Genomic DNA, 23984 nt, shown 5'->3' on the forward strand with positions numbered 1-23984 from the left:
ATGTATAAAAAGTGCTATGCAAATAATAAGACTAAAAAATCTATACTATATAATGCATATTATTTTATAACATTTATTTTTTATATTCCGATATTATATATTTATAGTTATAATAATTCTAATAAAATATTCTACAATAAATAGTTATTATATGTTATCATAATATTATATTTATAGTGCTAATAATAATAATTGATTAGTATTATAAGCACCTTTTGTAACTAAAAAGTAATTTATCTATGAAAGGTATTATACAGTTATTATTTATAATAATAATAATTTTACCATAAATTATTATGCTTTTCTTTCTCTCCTTCCCTCCTTCTTTAGAACACAAATGGTGACTCTGCAGTCAGCAGCACGGTAAACCCACTGAACAACAAGAGGTCAAAGGTCAAGAGAGAGTTGGACGGGCCGCGACCTGTGTCGCCTTGCTCTCCGGTAAGAAACTAATACAAAACCTAGTGAGCTGAATTCTCCATCATATCATAGAAGTCAACAAACGAAAAGGAGACTCAAGATCCACACACAAATATTGAATAACATTACATTCGAATTATGTTAATTTATTAATATTGTATTATGGTATTAATATAAATTAGAATGGATTATCTTATATATAATATTAATAAATAAGTTAATGTAATTATAAATTATGTCTATTTTTATGTTTGTGTGTGCACTGATGTAGTATTTAAAAATAATTTTCACATAAATTATAATAAAATAAATTTTAATTAGATTTAACAATTTTATTATATATATATTAATTAATTTTATATTAATATTCACTGCAGATTTACTATTTATATTGCACTGTAATGTTAATATTAAAGTGGGATGTATTGAATTAGTATATTAATATAATAATATTTATAATTATACAGTGAATATTCTAATTAAATATACTTTATTAGATTAATATGTAATGTTAAAATAATTAAATGTATTTTATATTAATGCAAAAATATTGAAACATCAATATTTGTGTGTGCAGTGTATTTTAAAATAATTTAATATTTTTTTATATTAATATAAAAATATGAAACCATTAATGTTTGTGTGTTGTATTTTAAAATAATTTAATATGTTATTAATGTTAATTTACATTTTAATTAGATTTATTAAACTATTATTTGCATTTCTTTTATTGGCAATCAGCATCTATTGACTACATATTAGGCTTTTTTCTAAGGTTGTAGCAGTGCATTCTGGGAATGCTTTCTCTGTGAGATACACTTGAATATGAATCTGGCTTGAAATCATCCTTGATCCCTTAAAATTCTGTCTTAGTAGGCAGCTCTTTAGATTATGTACTGGAAGAAGGAAAGCTTAAATAAACAACAGGCGGCGAATGGCCCAAGTGTCCTGTTATTCCAGAAAACAACCCTTTGAAACACTCTGTACTGATCAATGACGGGCCAGGAGGCCCCCGGGAGCCGCCGGCGTCCCCTGACCCCCTTCTTCACATGCACAGCGCAAGAAAAACTCCAGCTGATAAGAGCTTTACACGTGCTGACTCGCTCGCTCACTGCGTTTCTCTCGCGGCCGTGTAAACTGTGCCAGAGCACTTCATTTTAATGAAATATTGGCTGGCCGTTATTGTCACCTGAGAGTTTTTTCCCCCTCTCTTTCTCCTTCTCTTGCGCGGCTCATCTTTTGACAAATCTGTGGCTGCTCTTGCCGGTGAGGCTGGCTTGTGCTTGATGCATGGGGAATAAGGCGGCTGGCGTCGTCTTGGGGCCAACAGAATTGATGAAGATAGCTCACGGGGCAGAGATAAACATGCTGTAGTCAGCATACCGTGTGTGTGTGTTGCACTGTACCCACAGCAGTGCAGCGGTCCGATCACTCTTAACACCACACACGTGTCCCTACAAGCGCACAATTTATGTTTCGTCTTCCTACTACGATTCTGGCTAAGTAAATAATATAATAGTGTTCAGGGAGTGCTGATATAGAGAACAACGGCACGTATCCCACGCCGTTTGTCTGTTCATTGGCAGCTAACATCTAAGGACACTGATTGAAAATAGTTTCACTTTAAGAGTGACGACAGCTGACATTGATATATTGTTGGGTTAAGTCATGGTATTTTGTAAGCAAAATTCAACAATTTTTGACGTCAAGTCAACGTTGGGTTTCAATGTCAACACGATTTTCAATGGCAAACAAAATTTCACATCTGTCCACTGTCGGAGCTTGGCGTCAAGCCAATGTTGCCTTTTGACGTCAAAACTATTTTCATTTCCAACCAGAATTCAACGTCTGTCCACTGTTGGAAGTAATGTTAAACCAATGCTGCATTTTGACATCAACCCGATTTTCATTTCCAACCAAAATATAACTTGTGTTCAGTGTTGTTGGAAACTTCAAACCAACAGATTCCATCCAAAATTAAACGTCTGTCCATTTTTCGATCATGAAACGAATACTACATTTTGACGTTAACCCGATTTTCATTTCCAACCAACAATCAAAATTCAACATCAGCTCAATGTTGGAAGTTGGGTAAGGGTTGGGGTGACACTGGGTTTTGATGTCAACCTAATTTTCACTTCCAACCAAAATATCTGTCCAATTTTGGAGGTCGACGTCAACATTGGATTTTGACATCAAACTGATTTTAATTTCCAACCAAAATTTTACGTGTTCAATGTTAGAAATTAACGTAAAGCCTGTGTTGGAGATTGATGTCAATTCAACACTAGGTTTTGGCGTCAACCCAAAGTTGGAGGTTTTTATTTCCAACCAAAATTGTCTGTCTTGACGTCAAGCCAGTTGTGGGTTTTGACATTAAACTCATTTTTGTTTCCAAACAAAATTCAACATATGTCCAATGTTGGAGGAAACCTAAATCCAACAAACCAACCTTTCAATCTTAAATTTAACGTCTGTCTGCTGTTTGAGGTAACATCAAACCAATACTACATTTTGATGTCAACCCGATTTTCATTTCCAGTGAAAGTGACGTGACATACATACTCAGAATTTGTGCTCTGCATTTAATCCATCCAAAGTGCACACACAGCAGTGAACACACACACACCATGAACACACACTGGGAGCAGTGGGCAGCCATTTATGCTGTGGCGCCGGGGAGCAGTTGTGGTTCTGTGCCTTGCTCAAGGGCACCTAAGTCATGATATTGCCGGCCCGAGACTCAAACCCACAACACTAGGGTTAGGAGTCAAACTCTCTAACCACTAGGCCATGACTTCCCTAGAACTGTATTAAAATGTAACTTACATTTTCATTTCACAACATTGTTCAACGTTCAGCTTTTGGTTTTGACACCAATCTGATATTTACAACAAATGTATAAATGTAAATGTACAACCAAAATTCTAAATCTGTTTAATGTTGGAAGTTGGGTTAAGGTTTGGCCAACACTGGGTTTGATGTCAACCCAAAGTTGGAAGTTTTTATTTCCATCCAAAATTGTCTGTGCTGTTTAAAATTGACGTCAAGTCAACTGTGGGTTTTAACATCAAACCGATTTTTTTTCCAAAAAAAATTCAACATATATCCAATGTTGGAGGAAACTTCAATCCAACAAACCAACCTTTCAATCTTAAATTTAACGTCTGTCTGCTGTTGGAGCTGCTGATTTCCAATTCCAACCAATATGTAACTTTCATTTTCATTTCACAATAGTGTTCATTGTTCAGCTCTGGGTTTTAACATCAATTCGATTTTTTACAAACAAAATTCTACATCTGTTTAATGGTGGAAGTTGGGTTAGGGTAAGGGTTAGGGTTTGGCCAACACTAGGTTTTGACGTCAAACCAATACTAAATTTTGACATCCACCTGATTTTCATTTCCACCCAAAATGTAACTTGTGTTCAATGTTAACATAAAGCCAATGTTGGTGGTTGACATCAAACCAGTGTTTATTTTTTACGTCAACCTTATTTTCTTTTCCAACCAAAATTCAATGTCTGTCCTATGTTGGACGTTGAGATTGAGTCAAGGGTTTTCACATCAAAAAGATTTTCGTTTCTAACCAGAATTCAATGTCTCTCCGATATTGTAGGATGACGTCATGTCAGCTCTGGGTTTTAACATCAGAACGATTTTACAACCAAAATTCAAAATCTATCCAATGTTGGCGGAAACTTCAAACCAACAAACCAACACTTTTCATCCAAAGTTTAACATCTATCCATTGTTGGTGTTGAACTTCTGTCTGATGTTATATTAATGTCCAATACCAGCATTTTAGTCTGTGGGTGGTTTGCCAATATATAATACTAGCTTTGGCTCCTTATTTGGGACTTGATTTGCGTAGATTGGCTTAAATATTATGTAAACTGTTCAAAAAAATATGACACAGGCATTGACGAATCAAAACATTCTCATGTGCTGTACTTCTCAAACACTGGGTCGTGAAGTCTGTTTTCACAAACATATGATTCACTAATAATTTTCAACTAAAAATTATTATAAATGTACAAAAACATAGGAAAACAAACCACACACAAAAAAAAATCACATACTTTGGGTTTTATTGTAAATTAGTTAAGATTAAATTTTATTCATAGACACTGAATGTTGAATATATTTAAAAGAGTAAGAAAAGAAAGGCTGGATAGGATAGTCTTTATACGTAGATGTTTTATGCAAATTAACTAACTTATTTAGAATACTCCAAATTCATTAACAATAGGTGGAAATTTGTCATCGGAAGAGCTCTTGTGTAATAATCCAGTTACAAATAATTTACGCAATTAATACCACATGAGACCCATTTTCTCTTGCTAACAAAGCGGTCCGCTAAAGAGCGTTTATGCTGTAACTCTGCGGTTCCCCCTCAGGACCATCTGGGCGGCGCAGTGGACCTGAAGGAAGACTTGGACGACTGCAAACAGGAGGCTGAGGTGGTGTACGAGACCAACTGCCACTGGGAGGGCTGCAGCAAAGAGTACGACACGCAGGAACAGCTGGTGCATGTAAGTGTGTGTGTGTGTGTGTGAGGGCGGTTATGGGATATTGTGACACACAGCAGACACAGGTGAACGTTTCAGAGCTGTGCTCAGTTGGAACAGAGTCAAGTCAGCACTAAATACCTTCAGATTCAAGATTTATTAGATTCTAAACACCTCCGTTTTTTCCAACTTATTCTGTCTAAGGACCGCCCACTTTGACAAGAAGAACCGCCTCTCCTGCATTTATAATGAGGAACCGACCAATCAGATTAGAGCTTGGCATTATGAGAAAATTCTCATTGTTTTTGTGTACCATGTGGTCCACAGGTGTCCTGTCTTTTTACCTAAATTTACCGAGTCAGTTTTGGCCGTGGCAGCTGAGTGGCACAAGGTGTCACTGACCTCTGACCTCTTGACCTGTGACCCAAAGGGCACAGCGTAAATCTGTCTCAGCAGATGATCTGAATTGTCCATCTGGAACTGAGCAGCTTAAGAAGAAAATAAATATGGGAAAATATGGGAAATAAAGAGTTAAATTACTCTAAATTTACTGTTTAAATTTTTTTAATACTTAAGGTTAATTTCAGCCTGATTTTCATTAAGAAGCCTGATTTAGATTAAGAAATAATTGTGTGTGTGTGTATGTTTTATAATTTATAAAATTAATATATAATATTAACTATTATATAAATATATATATATATTATCATTATTTATCATATCATTATTATATAATATTTAGATTTTTTTTAAATACTGGTAAAAATCCAAATTTTATATATAATAATGTAAAAAAAAATTTTTTCAAATACTAAAAGTTAATGCTGGATTTTCATTTCCAACCAAAATTTCAATGTTAGCAGTTGATGTAAAGCCAGAATTGGGATTTTTAAGTATTATATATAGTTTATATAATTAATATATAATAGTACTTATAATAACAAATCTGAAGTTTATATATAATAATATATTTTTTTTCTGTATATTCAATATTCATAAGACTCATTCAGGAGCTGGAAACAATCCACACACACACACCCTCCACAAAGAGCATCATCATGGCTACATCTTTCCATCATGTCATATAACACTGAACTGCTCAGGATCACTGATAACACACACACACACACACGCACACACTCACACACACACAGGCGCTGTGTTGCTCTTTGTAACAGCCGTTATAAGTGTGTATCAGTTGTGTAAACGGACGATGACGAGTGTGTGATCTAGTGACTGAACAGACAGTGAGAGTGAATGCTTCAGTGGAACGGACACCTCTTTCTCTCCGTCTCTCTTTCTGCTTCACTGATCGGCTGGAATGCAACAGAAACACCACAGGAACAAGTGCATGCTGGGATAGATCAAGCCTGTCTCAGGAAAGCACATCTAACCCTCACAGAGAGCAGTCAGTCGTGAACACACACCGGACAAATTCCTCTGGCCAAATTAAAACTTTATTAGCAAACTTCAAAGAAGTCATATAAATAATTGTGTTATGTTTGTTAAGCATAGCATAATAGCAAAATATTAGCATAATATTTAAATATATATATATATATATAAATATATATATATATATATATATATATATATATATATATATATATATATATATATATATATATATAAACCATATTATAATATTATTATAGAATATATAGTTATATATAGTACATAAAATAATTATATTATTATATATATTAAATATTATTAAAGTTATTTAAGTTGTTATGATAATTCTAATATTATAATTAATATTATATATAAAAAATATAATTTATACAGTATATAAAATAATATTATAAATATATATTTTTTTAGAACTATTTATTTTAAGTGACTCTGAACACAGTACAGATTTAATAAAAAAAAATTTAAGATTATTAAAGTTGAAAAATAATAATAATAAAATGATTATTGTACAAAAAGTATAAATTATTCTTTTAAAAAAGAGATTTTTATGTAAATAAATATAAAGATATTTATTATATATATATATATACCGTGCAGCCTTTGAGATGCACAGATACAGGGACTTGATCTAATAAATCACATCCAGACTTTCTCAAGTGAACAGATTCTTTCTGATGGTGCTTTGTGCACATTTCCAGGAATCCCTTAAAAGCAGTTTGTGTTTGTTGGAAATTGCAAACTTGCGTCTCTCCTAGATCTGAGGTTTCTCATCCGTCACCAGAGACACTTTTAAAAACACAATCACACACCATCACATTTTCTTAATCCCGTCTTTCAGATGTAGAGAACCCAGACGCTTGTGATGGATAGCATTGTTTCTTCAACTGGCCAATGGGCTCCTAAGAAGCTCAAATTGCTGTATTTTCTCAAGACTTGCATCCAAATGACGCCAATTGTGCAGTTTTTTAGCACGACACGTGAAAACGGCTCGGCGAAATAGACCTTAAACACAATCCTGACATTACAAAGGGAGAAAAGACATCTGAGACAGAGTGAAAGTGAGCTATTGTGTTTGTGTGTTCGCAGCACATCAATAACGAACACATCCACGGAGAGAAGAAGGAGTTCGTGTGCCGCTGGGAGGAGTGTTCACGCGAGCAGAAGCCCTTTAAAGCGCAGTACATGCTGGTGGTTCACATGCGCAGACACACTGGAGAGAAACCACACAAGTGCACTGTGAGTCCGTCACACACACCTGCAGCGAACTAGCTGTCTGCATCAGGGACCTAACCATAAAAGAAAACATGCAAAATTACATTTCAAAAAAGTAAATGTCCAAACAACAGCTAAGAAAAATTGCATTCTTCTTACCTTAAAAAATGTTTTTCAAAAATGTAAAATGCAGTTGTCCCTCAACTACAGATACATCAGAATATTTTTATACTTTAAAAATGTATTCAAAATAATAATAAAAATATATATATATAATGCAAATGACCCAAATTTACAGCTTTTTATTTAAAAAAAAAAGTTATTTTTGAAGGAAAAAGATGTCCCACAACTACGGATAAGAAAACTAGCATTTTTATACTTAAAAAAAAAACTAATTTAAAAATAAAAAAAATGCTAACAAATAATAATAATAATAAAGTTCCCAAACTAAAGATAATGAAACTATTTTGTTGTTAAAAATGTATGCAAAATGTTAAAATAAATAAATAGTCACAAAAATTAAGGCTTATATATTATATATATATATATATATATATATACAATGTCCTCATTGTACAGCTAAGAATATTTGCATTTGCATTCTTTAAAAAATGTAAACAAGTCATAAAGATAATAATGATGATGATGATGATGTCCACAAACGAAAGATGAGGAAACTTCTTTCCCTATCTGTCGGTCACTACGAGTTATGTCGAACGACATATGGGGTCTCACTTGGGAGGCCAATCATCTCTGAATTTAAGAGAAAATGCCAATGAAAATTGGCTAGTGGATTAACACACCTGAGCCACTCCCCGTGCCAACGGGTATAAATAGGGCGACAGGTGCATCCACTCATTAGATTTTTGCTTCGGAGCCGAGTAGTCGATGAGAGCAGTCACTACAAAGCCATTCATCTTTGTTTTAAAGAAGCTGTTCCTGGTCGGTGCGACGGCGCGGTACAGCGGTGTCCCTGTGACGGCGATTCCCCTGGGCGCTTCGGCTAAAAGAGACAGTTTTCTAAAAGAGCAAATCACGGGCGATTCGCGCCTTTTTCAAGATGCCATTTCGTCCGTGTCATTCTGGATGCGGTCGTTTCCTGTCTTCGGTGGACGGTCACGAGCGTTGTCTGCAGTGTCTGGGCGTTCAACACGCTGAGGCTGCGCTCGTGGATGATTCATGCGTCTACTGTGGGCGTATGAACATGGCAGCGCTGCGATCGCGTCTCTCACTCCTCAAGGGGAGTGCAGCAGACCCCTCTGTCGCCACCCGTCCCGGTTTCTCTGGCTCGAGATCTGAGGGTTACAGTGAGAGCTTCTCCGCCGGTCCACGCCCCACAGACCTCTCACTCCTCCCGCAGCGCCTGTCCCGTGCAGCTGCCGATTGATTCTGCTGGGACGTCTCACGGCGGTCCCAGCGTGTCTTTCGGTGCGCCGCCCGAAGATCAGATGTCGATCGCTGCATCGGGGGATGGGTTATCGACCTCTGAGGATGAGGATTCGGCGGGGCTGCCCTCCCCGGGTGTTGTCGCTGCTGCCGAATCTGACTTGGATTTGTCGGCCATGCTTGCCCGGGCAGCCGTGAGTATCGGGCTGGAGGTGAATACACCGCCCAGTCCCGAACCCTCGCGGCTGGATGATTGGTTTCTCGGCGCGGGACGCGGCTCACAACCTTGTTCTGCTCCGGTGCCTTTCTTCCCGGAGGTGCATGAAGAGGTGACGAAGTCGTGGACGGCCCCTGTTCACGAATTGGTGTTCTTCTCACCGAGAAGACCCCCGGAGATGCCCGGTCAGAGTCGTGCTTTCTTTCCTGCAATAAAGGTTGGAGCGTGGGCTGTCACCCTCCACCCTGAAAGTGTATGTGGCTGCCATTGCAGCCCATCACGATGCAGTGGACGGCCGGTCCCTGGGGAGGCATGACCTGATCGTTAGGTTCCTGAGGGGTGCCAGAAGGTTACATCCTCCTAGGACACCCCTGATTCCCTCCTGGGACCTCTCTATTGTCCTGGCGGGACTTCAGAGGGGTCCCTTTTGAGCCGCTGGATTCAGTCGTGCTTAAGTTCCTGTCTCTCAAGACAGCGCTCCTGATCGCGCTCACTTCCATCAAGAGGGTTGGGGACCTCCAAGCATTTTCGGTAAGTGAAGAGTGCCTTGTGTTCGGGCCGGCCTACTCTCACGTTGTCCTGAGACCCCGGCCTGGATACGTGCCCAAGGTTCCCACCACTCCCTTTCCTAGACCAGGTGGTGAACCTGCAAGCGCTGCCCCTGGAGGAGGCAGATCCAGCCTTGGCATCGCTGTGTCCCGTAAGAGCGCTTTGCAAATACGTGGACCGCACCCAGAGCTTTAGGAGCTCTGAGCAGCTCCTGGTCTGCTTTGGAGGTCAGCAGAAGGGGAAGGCTGTCTCTAAGCAGAGGTTGGCCCACTGGATAGTGGATGCCATCGCCTTGGCTTACCATTCCCAAGGCGAGCCGTGCCCCCTGGGGGTGAGGGCCCACTCCACACGGAGTGGGCCCCCCGGTTGGCGTACCCCGGTCGAGCTTCCCTTCCTCCAGGACCCTCGGCAGTCGGACTTGGCGGAGCAGTCTGTCGCCAGGCCCAGTACTGGCGTTAGCATGCCCGGAGTTCCGGTCAGCCCTTGTACTGGGCTAGGTGTTCATATGGCTTGGTTCCCTACGGGTAATCCCATATGTGTATTCTTCCACGGTAAGGTTTCCCTTTTGGCAAACCCGTGTCTTCCCTTGACAGACCCGTTCTGTCAGTCTCTTCTGGCAGCCGTTCCATCCCTACTCCAAGGTAGGACCTGCCTCAGAGACCCCTTCCATATGTAGTACTGCCCCCTGGGTCAGTCCATATCGGTATATCCACATGTCTCCTCTCTACGGGTAGGATGTGGTCTCCGTAGCGACCTTTCCTAGGCTCACTTCCCCATTGTCTTGCCAGCTGAAAGAACAAATAGGGAAGATTTGAAGCAATCTTTCTCTGAAGGTTGAAATCCCTTCCATTAACTTATGTGGGCGGAACAGCAGCGTGGCCTTCTCCAGCAGCGATGTACTCACCCTTTGGCCCCTTCGGTACCAAGGTCAGTGAATTTGCGCTGGGGCTTTGGGAAGGTTACGACCTTAAGCATAGCTTTTGTGGCACGCCAGGGCTTGTCGACAATTGCAGCGCCACAGGGTTGTGACGATGTTCAGGTTGTGGCGTTTTCCATAGGACCCCATATGTCGTTCGACCTAACTCGTAGTGACCGACAGATAGGGAACGTCTCGGTTACTTACGTAACCCTCGTTCCCTGATGGAGGGAACGGAGACGTTATGTCCCCATGCCACAACCTTGAACCGTTCGCTGTTGCCGGGACACGTTCTCGGCTCCTCAGCGTAAAACCTAATGAGTAGATGCACCTGTCGCCCTATTTATACCCGTTGGCACGGGGAGTGGCTCAGGTGTGTTAATTCACTAGCCAATTTTCATTGGCGTTTTCTCTTAAATTCAGAGATGATTGGCCTCCCAAGTGAGACCCCATATGTCGTTCGACATAACGTCTCCGTTCCCTCCATCAGGGAACGAGGGTTACGTACGTAACCGAGACGTTTTTCTTGTTCATTTTTTAATGTGTGCAAAAATACAATAAAATAAAAAGAAAGTCCCAAAAATACAGCTAAAAATAAATAAATATTAATTACAATGCAATATCCTCAAACTACAGCAAAACAAAAAACTCAATGAAAACTTGCATTTTTATCTTTTTTAAATACAAAATACATAAATAAAAATGCAGATGTTCACAAACTATACTGTTAAAATTAATAATAATAATTATAATAATTTAAAAATGTCCAAAAACTACAGCTAAGGAAAAAAAAAATTGTGTGTGTGTGTGTTTCAGTTCGAGGGCTGCTCTAAGGCGTATTCTCGTCTGGAGAATCTGAAAACGCACCTGCGCTCACACACCGGAGAGAAACCCTATGTGTGTGAGCACGAGGGCTGCAACAAGGCCTTCTCCAACGCCTCGGACCGAGCCAAACACCAGAACCGCACACACTCCAACGAGGTAAACACACACACATTCATCCATTAACAACTCCGTTAACACAAACATCCACACAATTCATCTACTTACATTACTGTCATACAAACATGACTCAAAGATGAACACATTCAGGTCATATTTCAAACCAAAATAAAAAATGTATGTATACACGTTACTAAATATTCAAATATTAAAGTTGTTTTACAACTAACCTAAAAAAATACTGTAATACATTATTTAACTTTAATAAACATAAATTGTTGACTTGTTAATTGAAAATAAATAGAACAGCAGAACAACAAATATTTAATGTAGTAAAATAATAAATAATGTAAATAAAGAAAATAATATTTTAATTTTGCATTGATATTTTCATTTTTAACTTCAGATTTTTTAAAATATAATTTACCATATTACAGCCAAATCATATTATACTGTAATTATTTTTTTAAGTAAGCATACCTCGTTAATTGAAAATTAGTAAAACAGCAGTACAACAAATGCTACCATGATGTGTAAATATTTAGTTTAGTAATGTAATAAGTCTGTGTAATGTAATAAATATAGAAAATATTATTTTAATACTTGTGCATTGTTTTTTTTTTATTCTTCAGATTTTTTCAATTTACTGTATTACAGCTAATCAAAATACTGTAATACATTTTTTATTTAATTAAGCATAAATTGTTAAATGAAAATAAATAAAGCAATAATGCAAAAAATGATACCATGATGAATAAATATTACATTTTGTGAAGTAAAAAGTAATATAAATATAGAAAATAATTTACATTTAGTTTTTCACTTTTTTAGTTTTTTCATAATTTACTGTGGACAACCAATCAGAACTCTGTAATACATTGTTCTTATTTAAATAATTAATTGAAATAAATAAAACAGCAGTACAACAAATGATATCATGATGTATAAATATTTAATAAAGCAAATTAATAAATCATATTTTAATAGTTTTGCATTACAGTAATGAGAATGGGATTTTTTTATTATGTTATTTATTTATTTATGTATTTATTTTATTGTGGTAATTATAATTAGGTAGGTATATCATGAAAATAATATCAAAATGCAAACCCTTTTTATAGTCCTAGAGGATTTTTTTAATATACATACATAAATATATATATATATAACTTATTTTTTAATAGTGAAAGTGACCTAGACTTTATCTTGGCAAATTATGTGACATTTAAGCCGCTCTTTTACGTGCAATGAAAGTGGATGGTGACCATGAGCATAACCTTAAAAAAAAACAAAAAAAAAGAGCTATCAATCAATGAGGGTGAGCAGCTTATGACAAAATATTAATTTCTGGTGAACTATTCCTATAAACTTAGAGCGAAGACGTAGGTCGACTCCATTAGATCGGTTAATGTCATCCACGAGGGAGTTTCGGGCGTGTGTCGCCCCACTAGTCGTTCTTCAGAGGACGGATCAGATAATCTACTTCACTGTGGCATTAAGGATCTGCTAACTGCCTAATGCTATGTAAATGTGCCATTTTCAGCATATGCTAACAAATTTAGGCTTAAATTAGATTTGTTTACACATTCCCTCATCGTGTGTAGTGATTGCTCCTGGACGCCCAACGCTGTCCCATTAACCGGCAACGTGTGCATGTGAATAATGAGCTGTGAAGCTAATGAGTACGGCAACCCACAAAACATTAGTGAGAATCAAGCACGTCCCCAACGGAGAAACAGACCACCTGCAGACCGCACATAGAAAATGAAACATGGCGCCATTTCTGTTGTTGGTTGATCCATCACGAGCTTAAGGAGGGAGAAAGATCATTTCGTCTCAACTTTATTAGTAAACAGCCATGCATCACGAACACTTAGCATTCACACAATCAGTATGTCAGCGCACGCGCCGTAATTTATTCCTCTAATTGTGTATTCATCTACCGATCCATTTGAAGATAATCTGACTTAACAGGAAAAGATAAAACTCTAATTCAAAGTCGTACATTTGACTGTGTGAAACCGAGTGATATTTATCTCCGCAGAAACCCTACGTGTGTAAGATCCCGGGCTGCACGAAGCGCTACACCGATCCCAGCTCGCTCCGGAAACACGTCAAAACCGTCCACGGCCCAGAAGCTCACGTCACCAAGAAACAACGCGGCGACCTGCCATCCCGACCTCATCCGCCCAAGGAAAATGGAGAGAACGAAGCAGGAGCCAAACTTTTAGGCCGGACGGCGGAGGAGAAACTCGAAGCCAACAGCATGACTAGAGGAGTCGAGGACTATCTGCAGGTCAAGTCCATAAAAACTGAGAACTCTATGGTAAGATCTAGTGTGAACGAGGCCTAAAACCAACTCTACTGACTCAAAATAAAAAATTATTGTGTTTGATCTTTATGGATGCATAACAAAATGTATGTAATTTGAATAACAAGAGTTGTTTTTTTGCATGCCTGTAATCTGTACTCTCAAATATATTATTCACTGCTGATTAAATATGCATTAAAATATTTTAGTCTATTAGAGGTTATGCTAATCCAGACATACTAACAAAGCATGCCGCAGATATCTGTCTATCTTTAACCGCTTTCTCTACATGTGCTTCCTGTTATCTCTTTCCTGTTTCTCTACCATACACTTTCCGTAAGGACAGAAGTTATTGAGGTGAGCACAGATCCTGTTCTAATGTCTTAATATCAGTCGGTTTCCAATGTTATTTTTATTGGGCAGTTGGCAAGTGACAGGATTTTGACCAACATCAAAATATATTTGTGTAAAGGAAATTAATATGAAAGTAATTGCACATAAATTGCAAATGTATCTTCCCTTTTTTCAAACTATCAAGTTTAAAAACTGTGTAGACACGAGACAACAAGATGCTAATTGGTTTTTCGAGGGTAATTCATGACCAGTCCATTTTTAAAATAGTCCCAATTTGACAGTATATTTGAACTGGATTTCTACCCACATTTTTTAGTTTCGATGATTGTGTATATGTCAGCTGCCATTTTACAGAATGCATGGTACATGTTTCATACATGATTCTCTATTTTTTATGTTTAATCTTTTCTTTTTTTCTATTGGGTTATATCATAAAAACCTCACTCACAGAGCTGTTGTAATCAAATTTAGGAATGATAGTACACCTCCTCCATTCTAAGATATTTGGCCGTTGAATTCATCACTGTGTCAAAAAAATTGGACCCCTTCATTGTGTAATTGCCTGAGATCTGTTGGTGCATTGAGGGCTTCTAATTTCCCATGGGCTTCCCCCCCAACAACCCAGCCCTATCCTCCCACCATCCAAAGATCTAACGCTCCCGCCCGCCACTCAAGGATAAAAGCCATTAGTGGATTAATATTATATCAGTGGGACTGTTTTTGTGTCCTGAACAAATAGTGTCAGTGATCAAGCTGTGATCAAGAACGGCTCCCCTGTTCACGTGGGGACAGAATACATTTTATTTCATTCAAGAGATCCGCTGTCAAATGACGTGAATACAAAGACGTGCCTGCCTTATTTATGTCGAGAGCTTTCCCCTTTGTGTATTAATGCCAGGCCGCATGCATAATGCACAAAGAGGTTGCCATAGGAAATAACGATTTGTCATGCACTTAACCTAGCTTTGAAAAGATCTTAAGGGGGGAAAAGGCATGGGATGTGTCTTGAGGAAGGGTGTTTTCCCAAACCTCGACTCAGTATGCTCATTATTTGCAATTTACACTTGGGAAAGTAATTGTATGGGTCGTGGGTTTGCATGTTGCTGTGTCTGCGTTCTGTTCCTTTCGGGTCATTCTCTCATTTGAGCTTCTTGGGTAATCACACTTTCCACCTGTCACCCTCAGATGTATCAGTCCAGCCCTGGTGGTCAGTCATCATGTAGCAGCGAGCCGTCACCACTTGGCAGTGCCTCCCACCATGACGGTGGAGTAGAGCTGACGGGACTCAGCGGGGGCAGCATGGGAGATCTGAGTGCTCTGGATGACGTGCCCCTTGTGGATTCAACCGTCTCCACAGGAATGTTAGGCCTTCATCTTAGGAAGAACGCTAGCCCTGCTTACAGACTCATGCACCTGAAGCAGGAAAAGCTGAAGCTGGTGAGGGACTCGTGCTCCTGGGCAAACCCAACTCCTCCTGCCCCCTGCACCAAGCTGCCACCCATCAGTACCGGTGAGTAAACAAACGGAAATGAAAACCGTGACTTGATGACATGTCCACCGCTGATGCATTCCCAAATCCAGTTTTTATTTCTCTAAATTCAGCTGCTCTCTGTTGCAGGTTCTTTATTGGAAGGTTCTGGCGGTCTGATTGATCCAGGTCTTTCCATCTCCAGCCCACACCTGGGTGACCTTTGTCCCGGAGAGACGACAGTTCTGAGTCAGCTGGTGGAGCGCCGTGACAGCCTAGCCAGCACCACAAGCTCGGCTTACATCCTCAGTCGTCGTTCATCGGGAATCTCGCCATGCTATTCCAGTCGTCGGTCCAGCCAGACCTCGCAACCTGGTGGCCGTCTTAACAACATCAGCTCTACTGGCTCATACGACCCCATTTCCACCGATTTGTCTAGAAGGTCCAGCGAGGCCAGCCAATGTGGAGGACTCCCCAGTCTACTCAGTCTGACTCCTGCCCAACACTACAGACTCAAAGCCAAGTATGCTGCTGCAACAGGAGGCGCTCCACCCACCCCTCTTCCTAATATGGACTGCATGAGTCTGAGGACTCGGATGGCCCTGTTAGGGGATTCCCATGAAATGGCCACACTCCCTATGCATCCCCCTTCAGTTCCCAGAAGGTGTAGTGACACCAGCTATGCTAACCGTAGCATCTTGCCCCATGAGGTGACAGGAAACATCACTCGAAGAGCGAGCGACCCAGTTAGAAGAGTAGGTGCAGAGCAGCATTCCCTCCAGCAACGTTACAACAGCTTGTCCTATCAGTCGTTACACCCTCTTGCATCCAGTCGACACTTTTCGCAAATCAACACCCTGTCTGAGGGTAATGTAAACCACCACATGTATCCACCCCGACCTCCAAGCATTTCTGAAAATGTGGCGCTAGAAACCGTGGCTAGTGAAATGGACAATGGTCTTGATGATGCAGTGATGTTGCCTGATGATGTCACTCAGTACCTTACATCTCAAAATAAAGATTCTGTCCAACATGCAGCGACAGCGTACAGCCACCACCCTGGACAGAGCATCCACAGCTTTAGCTCCCCGCAGCAGTCCCATTACCAGAGACGCCTAGCCTTGGTGGAGGGCAACTTGAATGCTGTAACACGTCAAACTGCAGCTCTGAGTTCCCAGCAGACGTTTCCAGGTTCCCCCAATGACACTAAGAGCCAGATGCCGGTGCAGTGGAATGAGGTCAGTTCAGGGACAGTCGATTCATCTCACAGCCAAACCAAGCAGGGATCAGGGCGGGGAAACCTCACCGCAGTCCAACAAAAACAAAACCTCAGCCCTTTTCTGAGCGTCAGCTCCAACCAACAAGTTGGGCTGATGAGTCACAACCTCGCTCATGCTGCCCAGCAGAATCACGTGCAACGGAATAACGAGTTTAATTCCCAGAGGATCAACCAGAAGCAACCACTACGCCCGGCTAACACAGAGCAGGTGAACTTTCTGTATGGTTACCATCAAGGCTCTGCTTTGAATGACAGTGTAGGTTTGCTGAGTCCATCTGGTAAAACGCTGACGGCACAGCCTGGCAGCATACAGAATAACAGGGTACGAGCTAGTCAAAGCAATGCCACTTTTCCAAATAATCAGGGAAATTATTCCCAGATGAGCATCAACCAACAAGGCTATGGCATTCCGCCCCAGAATCCCATGCTGAACGGAAACCACGGACTGCTACAGCCAAGGCCGCCCACAGAACCTAAACCCTACAGTGGACAGCTCTCAGGGCCAACAACAACTGCAGCGCAGCAACTTGGTTACCCACAATCCAACTTTAGCCCTACATATGACACCTCCGAGGCCAGTTCCAAAAAATCAGCTGACGTGGGTGTTAACAGCACAAATACCAATGGCATGTTCTACACTGGGCAGATTCACATGTTCCATTCCAGCAGTCTGGGAATGGTGGATGCAGAGAGCGCAGCTATGGTCTCCATAGGCTCCCCTGAAACAAATCAGGTCTCCAGCACAGTGGATTCAAACGGAGCAGAGCATCCACAGATCGACTTTGATGCTATGCTGGATGATGGCGACCACTCCAGCCTCATTTCCGGAACTTTAAGCCCCACCCTCCTCCGCAGCCTATCCCAGAATTCCTCTCGTCTCACCACGCCCAGGAACTCAGTGACGTTGCCTCCAGTACCTGCAGGAATCGGCAACATGGCCATCGGAGACATGAGCTCCATGCTGACTGCCCTCGCAGAGGAGAACAAGTTCCTCAATATGATGTCATAGAAAAAACAGCAAGCACAAGATTTAAAGAGAAGGTTTTTAAAGCGTATGACTTTGAACAAGGACGTAATATTGCGTAAACATTTTTACATGCTTTTTAAAAGTGTATTGTTATGTATAGTATTAGTTTTTGTCTTTTTGTTTTGTTCAACAAGCCATACTTTGCCTTAGACCAGTGTATGTACAGCACATATGAACAGACAGAGAATTTGATAAGAGACAGTCCTGTATTTTTATATGACTTCTGAATTGACGACATGAACACAGGAACAAGTGCCTCGCTGTGCACAAGCATATGCAGGAATTACATTATTCTAGCAGAACGGGACTGTGTCTTATCGAGAGGTTTTGTATATTCTGTAAATTAAATGTAATATTATGCTTCCTATCCTTGTTTTTACTAGACAGGAGAGAGGTCCCAAGTGAATATGCAGATAAAATATTATGAAACATTAACTTGACTCTTGAAAGTGTGGTTCAGAATCAGAAATCACAAATTTTTGTTTTGATTTACTGAAGACCTGAATAGAATCACAGGAACATAACAGCGCTTTAAAGAGATTGCAGCCCTCAAGTCTGAACCGAACTCAACACAAACTGATTATATTGGACTGCTGAACTCAATATACAGAAACTGTCGTGTTGTACACAGATTCATTTAACAAGGCTGGATCATGTAGATATCTTTTGTACATTTTTTATGAAATACAATATTGTTGTTTTTCTACTACAGTGTTGTTTGCTTCTTCATTCTAGATGCAGGGCATTTGTGAAGAAAATTCTGCTAAGAGTTTAATGCCTTAAGTTTAGATGCATTGCATTCAGTGTACTTTCCCTGGGAATCATGACCTTGCCTTTGTTAGCACCATGCATGAGCTACAGGAATTGAGTTTTTGGACCTTCCTAGTTCTTGTGATGACAGTGTTTGAGTCAAGTCAAGTCACCTTTATTTATATAGCGCTTTAAACAAAATACATTGCGTCAAAGCAACTGAACAACATTCATTAGGAAAACAGTGTCAATAATGCAAAATGATAGTTAAAGGCAGTTCATCATTGGATTCAGTGATGTCATCTCTGTTCAGTTTAAATAGTGTCTGTGCATTTATTATGAGTATTGATGGATGTAGAACGTAAATGAAATCTGCTCTTATCATTTGCTGGTAATGCATTTCTCTTACTTGTCGGCCAAGTTGGGCAAAATCAAGTTGGGCAACAGTCATGTGACTTTAGAAATAGTTTTTTAAATTTTGGTTTGAGAGTGGGCTGCTTTAAGAACACTGAATGCACGTCTTGTGCATACTGAGTAGGTTCTGGAGTAAACCCCCATGTTTTCTCAAATGAACAGTGGCAGACTGACCTCAGAGGAGCGACTGCCTAAACCACATAAAAGACACACTTGAAGAAGGAAACGGTCCTGGGACGAGGTCTTCGGAGTAAAAGCCTCAGGAACAAATGGTTTTATTCTGACAGTGAATTCAGCCGAGGCCTCGTTTGATCTCCTGTTTCTGATAGCTGAAATTTCGTATTCTCTCTGAGAAATGAAAGAGCCGGGAAAATAGCCTTAGGAGGAATAGCCAGAGGATGAGAAAGAAAAAGAAAAAATGGGGAAAAAGCGTTGAAGTCTGAGAGCGGACGAAAGGGAAATTGCCAGAGCACATACAGTGGGTTGAAAGGCATTGTAAAGACGCGACCCTAGTGACCTTCTGAGAGATCTGCATATTGCTTAAATGATATAAGAGAGTTAAAGTGTGCATGCAATCTAGAGCAATTTGTTTAGAAAGATGAGACTAATTTTAATAAAAAATGTCATTTTGCATGGTTTTTTATTTTTTTACAACATTTTCTGACATGCTATTGATTGCTTGTAACAACAGTTTGGACTTCAAAACACTTTTACAGTAAAGGTCTATGGGGCAAGAATAATAGAGGATTTTTAAGCAGATGAAAGCGTTTTTCTGTATAGATGAACTTTTGGTTATGTGCTTCTGATGTTATTCCCAAAGAAGGATTGTCTTTAAGTGTTGTGTTACATCACATGCTTTTTGTATCCTTACATTTAAAAACCCTTAATGGGTTAGTTAACCCCAGAATGGAAATGTGTCCATCTTCTAATTAGTCTCGAAGCATCATAGGTGTACAGTACAGACCAAAAGTTTGGAAACATTACTATTTTTAATGTTTTTGTAAGAAGTTTCTTCTGCTCATCAAGCCTGCATTTATTTGATCAAAAATACAGAAAAAAACTGTAATATTGTGAAATATTATTACAACTTAAAATAATTGTTTTTAAATTTATTATACTTTAAATTATCATTAAATTATTGTACTTTAAATTATCATTAAAGGCCCCCATGTAGTGAATCCATGCATTTTTGTAAGATAAATATCCATAATTCAAGCATAATAAACACTTTTTTCTAACTTCTGCTGACTGTTTGGACCTGGAAGATGTTCAAAATGCATCTAACCTGGATAATGTTTATGATTAGGTGACGTGATTGTAAACATTGTCCGTCTCTCTTGATAGTATCCCAAACAGTGTCATCTCAAACTTTATATGGGGCAGGAAACAAGCATCCATTAGGTTTCCCTCAGAGTCCAACGAGAGCCGCGGAGAAAGGCAGACAGATATAATAGGAGAAGCAGAGCGTGGGCTTGTGGGATTTGGTAATGGTGTGTGTTGAGAGCGGGGCTCAGGAGATCGCTGAGCTAACGATGCTGTAATGTAGTGCTGCTGTCCACATGAGTAGCAGCGTGACAGATTGGGTGAGCAGCGAGAGCAGACCGGAGAACTACACACACACACCGGCCGATCAATCAATTAAAGATGCAGGCAGCCATGGCAGGAAGAGATGCTAATTAACACACTGCAGGGCAAGACTCTCTCTCACACACACACATACACACATATGCGCAGGGGCCGCTGCTAGTCAATGAACTGGCCCTTCCATGGGTTAGGGCTAGTTACAGCAGATTGTCCTGTGCATGCACACATCAATGCTGTGTCATTTTTGTCATGCTGAACAACAATTAAGTACTGTATCTGCATTTTTGTAAGATTAAGTTTAGGGTTGGGGTAGACGTTAATAAAACACAATTTAAAAGGTAGCAAATTTAAAGGGATAGTTAACCCCAAAATGAATTTTTTTCTGAATTAATTCACTCTCTAGCCATCCTAGGTGTATATAACTTTCATCTTTCAGATGAAACCAGAGTTATATTTAAAAACGTCCTGCTCTTCCAAGCTTTATGATAGGAGTGAATGGGTGTAATTTTTCAGTAGTGCAATAAAGTTCATCCATCCATCATAAAAAATGTCCCTCATGGCTCCGAGGGGTAAATAAAGGCCTCCTGAATCGAATTGATGTGTTTTTGTAAGAAAAATTGAAATATTTTTTGCAAGATATTTCAAACTTTAAGGTCTGGTGAGAATATGTTAGTCTCTCAAGAACCGACGTTTGTTTACAGGAGCAAAGGAAGCAAAGTTTCCTTACTTTAGCAAAGGAAAACCAGTCTCCTCTTGGCTTTTATCGAAATCCTCTGACATTCTTCTTTACAAATACTTCTAATTCGTGACCGGTGTTTTGTTTTGCTCTCTCCCCTTACAATAGGCCGACATCAGCCGCTGGAATAAAGGCATGAATGATAGTCAGCGGAAACTAGAGATTACAGTAAATAAAGTTTTAAATATGGATTTTTTTTCTTGCAACAACGTATTTATTCATTACAGGAGGCCTTTATTCAGCTCTGGACCCATGTAAGGCACTTTTTATGATGGATGGATGCACTTTATTGGACTCATTTTGGACTACTGAAAAAATAACACCCATTCACTGTCATTATAAAACTTGGAAGAGCCAGGATATTTTTTTAATATAACTCTGATTGTATTCGTCTGAAAGAAGAAAGTCATACACACTGAGGATGGCTTGAGGGTGAGTGAATCATGGGGTAATTTTCATTTTTTGGGTGAACTCTCCCTTTAATTATAGTTATTTTCCAGCCGTAGCTTTATCCCTTAGTGGGTTAGTAATCAAACACAGGTTCATCTCTTCTTCCTGACCCCTGGAAACCGACCCGTTTGGGTCACACTCGTACACAAACACTGACCAGGGAAAGCTGACGAGAGACTTCAGGCTTCTGCAGTGTCCGGAAACTCAGAAAACATCAAAGACAGATCAGATTCCCCTTTCATCTGACGACATGTCCAGGTTACCACTGATGTCGTTATGCTACAAAACCCTAGAGATTAAACAATTTTTTGTTTCTACATATTCTGAATTATTTCAAAAATATATATTAAGCCATGTTAAACCATGTACCTTCTCCCAACCATGAACTGGTGAAGTGATGTAGTATGAAGTATGAAGTGATGACGTATCATCTATTCAATAAGGCATAGGAAAGAGAAAATGCACCATTTATCTAAGTGTTAAATCATTTTATTCTCAGGTACAAAAAAAAATATTTTTCAGGTAAAAAGGATGTCCGAAATCTTCTTTTTGTACACCTTTTTATGTGACAGAAAATATATCTGACGTCATGCACCAAAGGGTATATTATGCCTGATGGGCAAATATAAATCGTATTTGTATATTTTAGTTAAAACTGTAATATAATTTACACAAAATTATAAATCTTCAGATTTTATAATTTATGTCAACGCTTACAGTCTATATTTATTTATTAGGTCATATAAAAGTGCAGGCATGTACTGTAGGAGTGAAGTGCGCATTAATAGATTTGTGCTCACATATGATACTGGTTCTAATTGTTTTAAATAAAAGTTGGCTATTTTTTTATTAATAAAATGAGGTTTGGGACATAGAATGTAATGTTTTTCAAATGTCCTCTCTATTGCTGTTGGTATTTAACGTTCTAAGACTTCCAATGCAAAAGCCTCTGAAAGCCACATCTGTCAAAAACAAGATAATGATTTTGAGTCAATGTTCTTTTAAGACAAGTCATGTCACTCGGCGGCCATCTTTGAATGGGGCAACATCAAGTTCTCCAAAACTGGTCACTAAGCTTACAGTTAAATTTCATATTTGAAATCACCAAAGAAATCTGACAACAGCTGTGTCATAAATGTTGTTCCATTTGCTCAAATAGTGTTATAGAAAGCAATCCTGTGTGCACATCTCTGAGTAAATCATTGGGTACACTACAGTGCATAGATATGTAACTCCTTCAAACTAGAATAGATTGAAAAAAAAGTTATTGGGCATTAAAGGGTTAAAAACTGTGCACCTGTCTACTCGTTGCAGATTTCTCAACTACTAAGACCAGGTGCTGCTTGCATTGCAGTAGTGAGAATGATTGATGAATATGCTTGTTTGCTTATCTATTTATTTAAATTTTGGATTGAAATACGAGCTGGACGTGTTCAACCAGCAAGACAAACTGAATTGTTCCACTCACTGAAACAAGATGCTCATGTTCATCTGGATAATGTTTCCTTATAATCCACAGACCGATGTGTTTAAATGCAGCATTTGCAGATGCAGCTCTCTGCAGAAACAGACGAGTCTCAGTGAGAGCTAATTAATAACAAGAGAGAGAGAGAGAGACTCCTCAAGCACTCTCCAGCTTCTTTAACACTGAGTGAGTGAGTGAGTGAGTGAGTGAGTGAGGAAGAAAGAAGGGCAGCTCTCAGATCTCTCTCTCGGTCTCAGAGAGCCGCCTGCGGGCAAAGCCCCGGAGAACCACGGCATCTGATCCGCATTAACCGTGACGTGTTGACTGAAAGACTGTTGATGAAAGGGAAAGACGCCTTTAAAGCAGCTGAAACCCTCAGAGGTTCCTCATCAGACTCAGGTTGATGATCTGAATTGAGACGGTGAGCCTCGTGGAGTCTTTAATCTCTGAAATGGGGGGCTGCGTGACAGATCCTCCTCCGTGGTGTCGGACACACTCACTCCTGACAGATTCTGGGTGTTCGGTCCGCGCCGGTGGCATAATGACACTATCACACCTTCACAAAACTGATGTCTCCT

The 23984-nt window shown here is 39.6% G+C and overlaps 2 protein-coding genes across 3 annotated transcripts in view; one reads left to right on the forward strand and one right to left on the reverse strand.

Moving 5' to 3' along the window:
* The window catches only part of LOC132119727 (zinc finger protein GLI2-like), an 82701-nt gene extending 63871 nt beyond the window's left edge, over positions 1-18830 (forward strand). The window contains exons 8-14 of one of the 2 annotated variants that reach the window (XM_059529926.1): positions 331-441; positions 4820-4954; positions 7433-7582; positions 11443-11607; positions 13613-13894; positions 15419-15743; positions 15852-18830. In XM_059529926.1, coding sequence (XP_059385909.1) covers positions 331-441; positions 4820-4954; positions 7433-7582; positions 11443-11607; positions 13613-13894; positions 15419-15743; positions 15852-17989 — 3306 coding nt within the window. In that variant the 3' untranslated portion in view covers positions 17990-18830. The remainder of the gene's footprint in view (positions 1-330; positions 442-4819; positions 4955-7432; positions 7583-11442; positions 11608-13612; positions 13895-15418; positions 15744-15851) is intronic. The other variant, XM_059529925.1, reaches the window with a different exon arrangement.
* LOC132119127 (mitochondrial import receptor subunit TOM20 homolog B) overlaps positions 1-23984 on the reverse strand; it is a 412651-nt gene that overhangs the window by 96915 nt on the left and 291752 nt on the right. The window lies entirely within an intron of this gene.

This window comes from Carassius carassius, chromosome 38, assembly GCF_963082965.1.
Source record: "Carassius carassius chromosome 38, fCarCar2.1, whole genome shotgun sequence".
In the NCBI taxonomy this organism is placed as follows: Eukaryota; Metazoa; Chordata; class Actinopteri; order Cypriniformes; family Cyprinidae; genus Carassius; species Carassius carassius.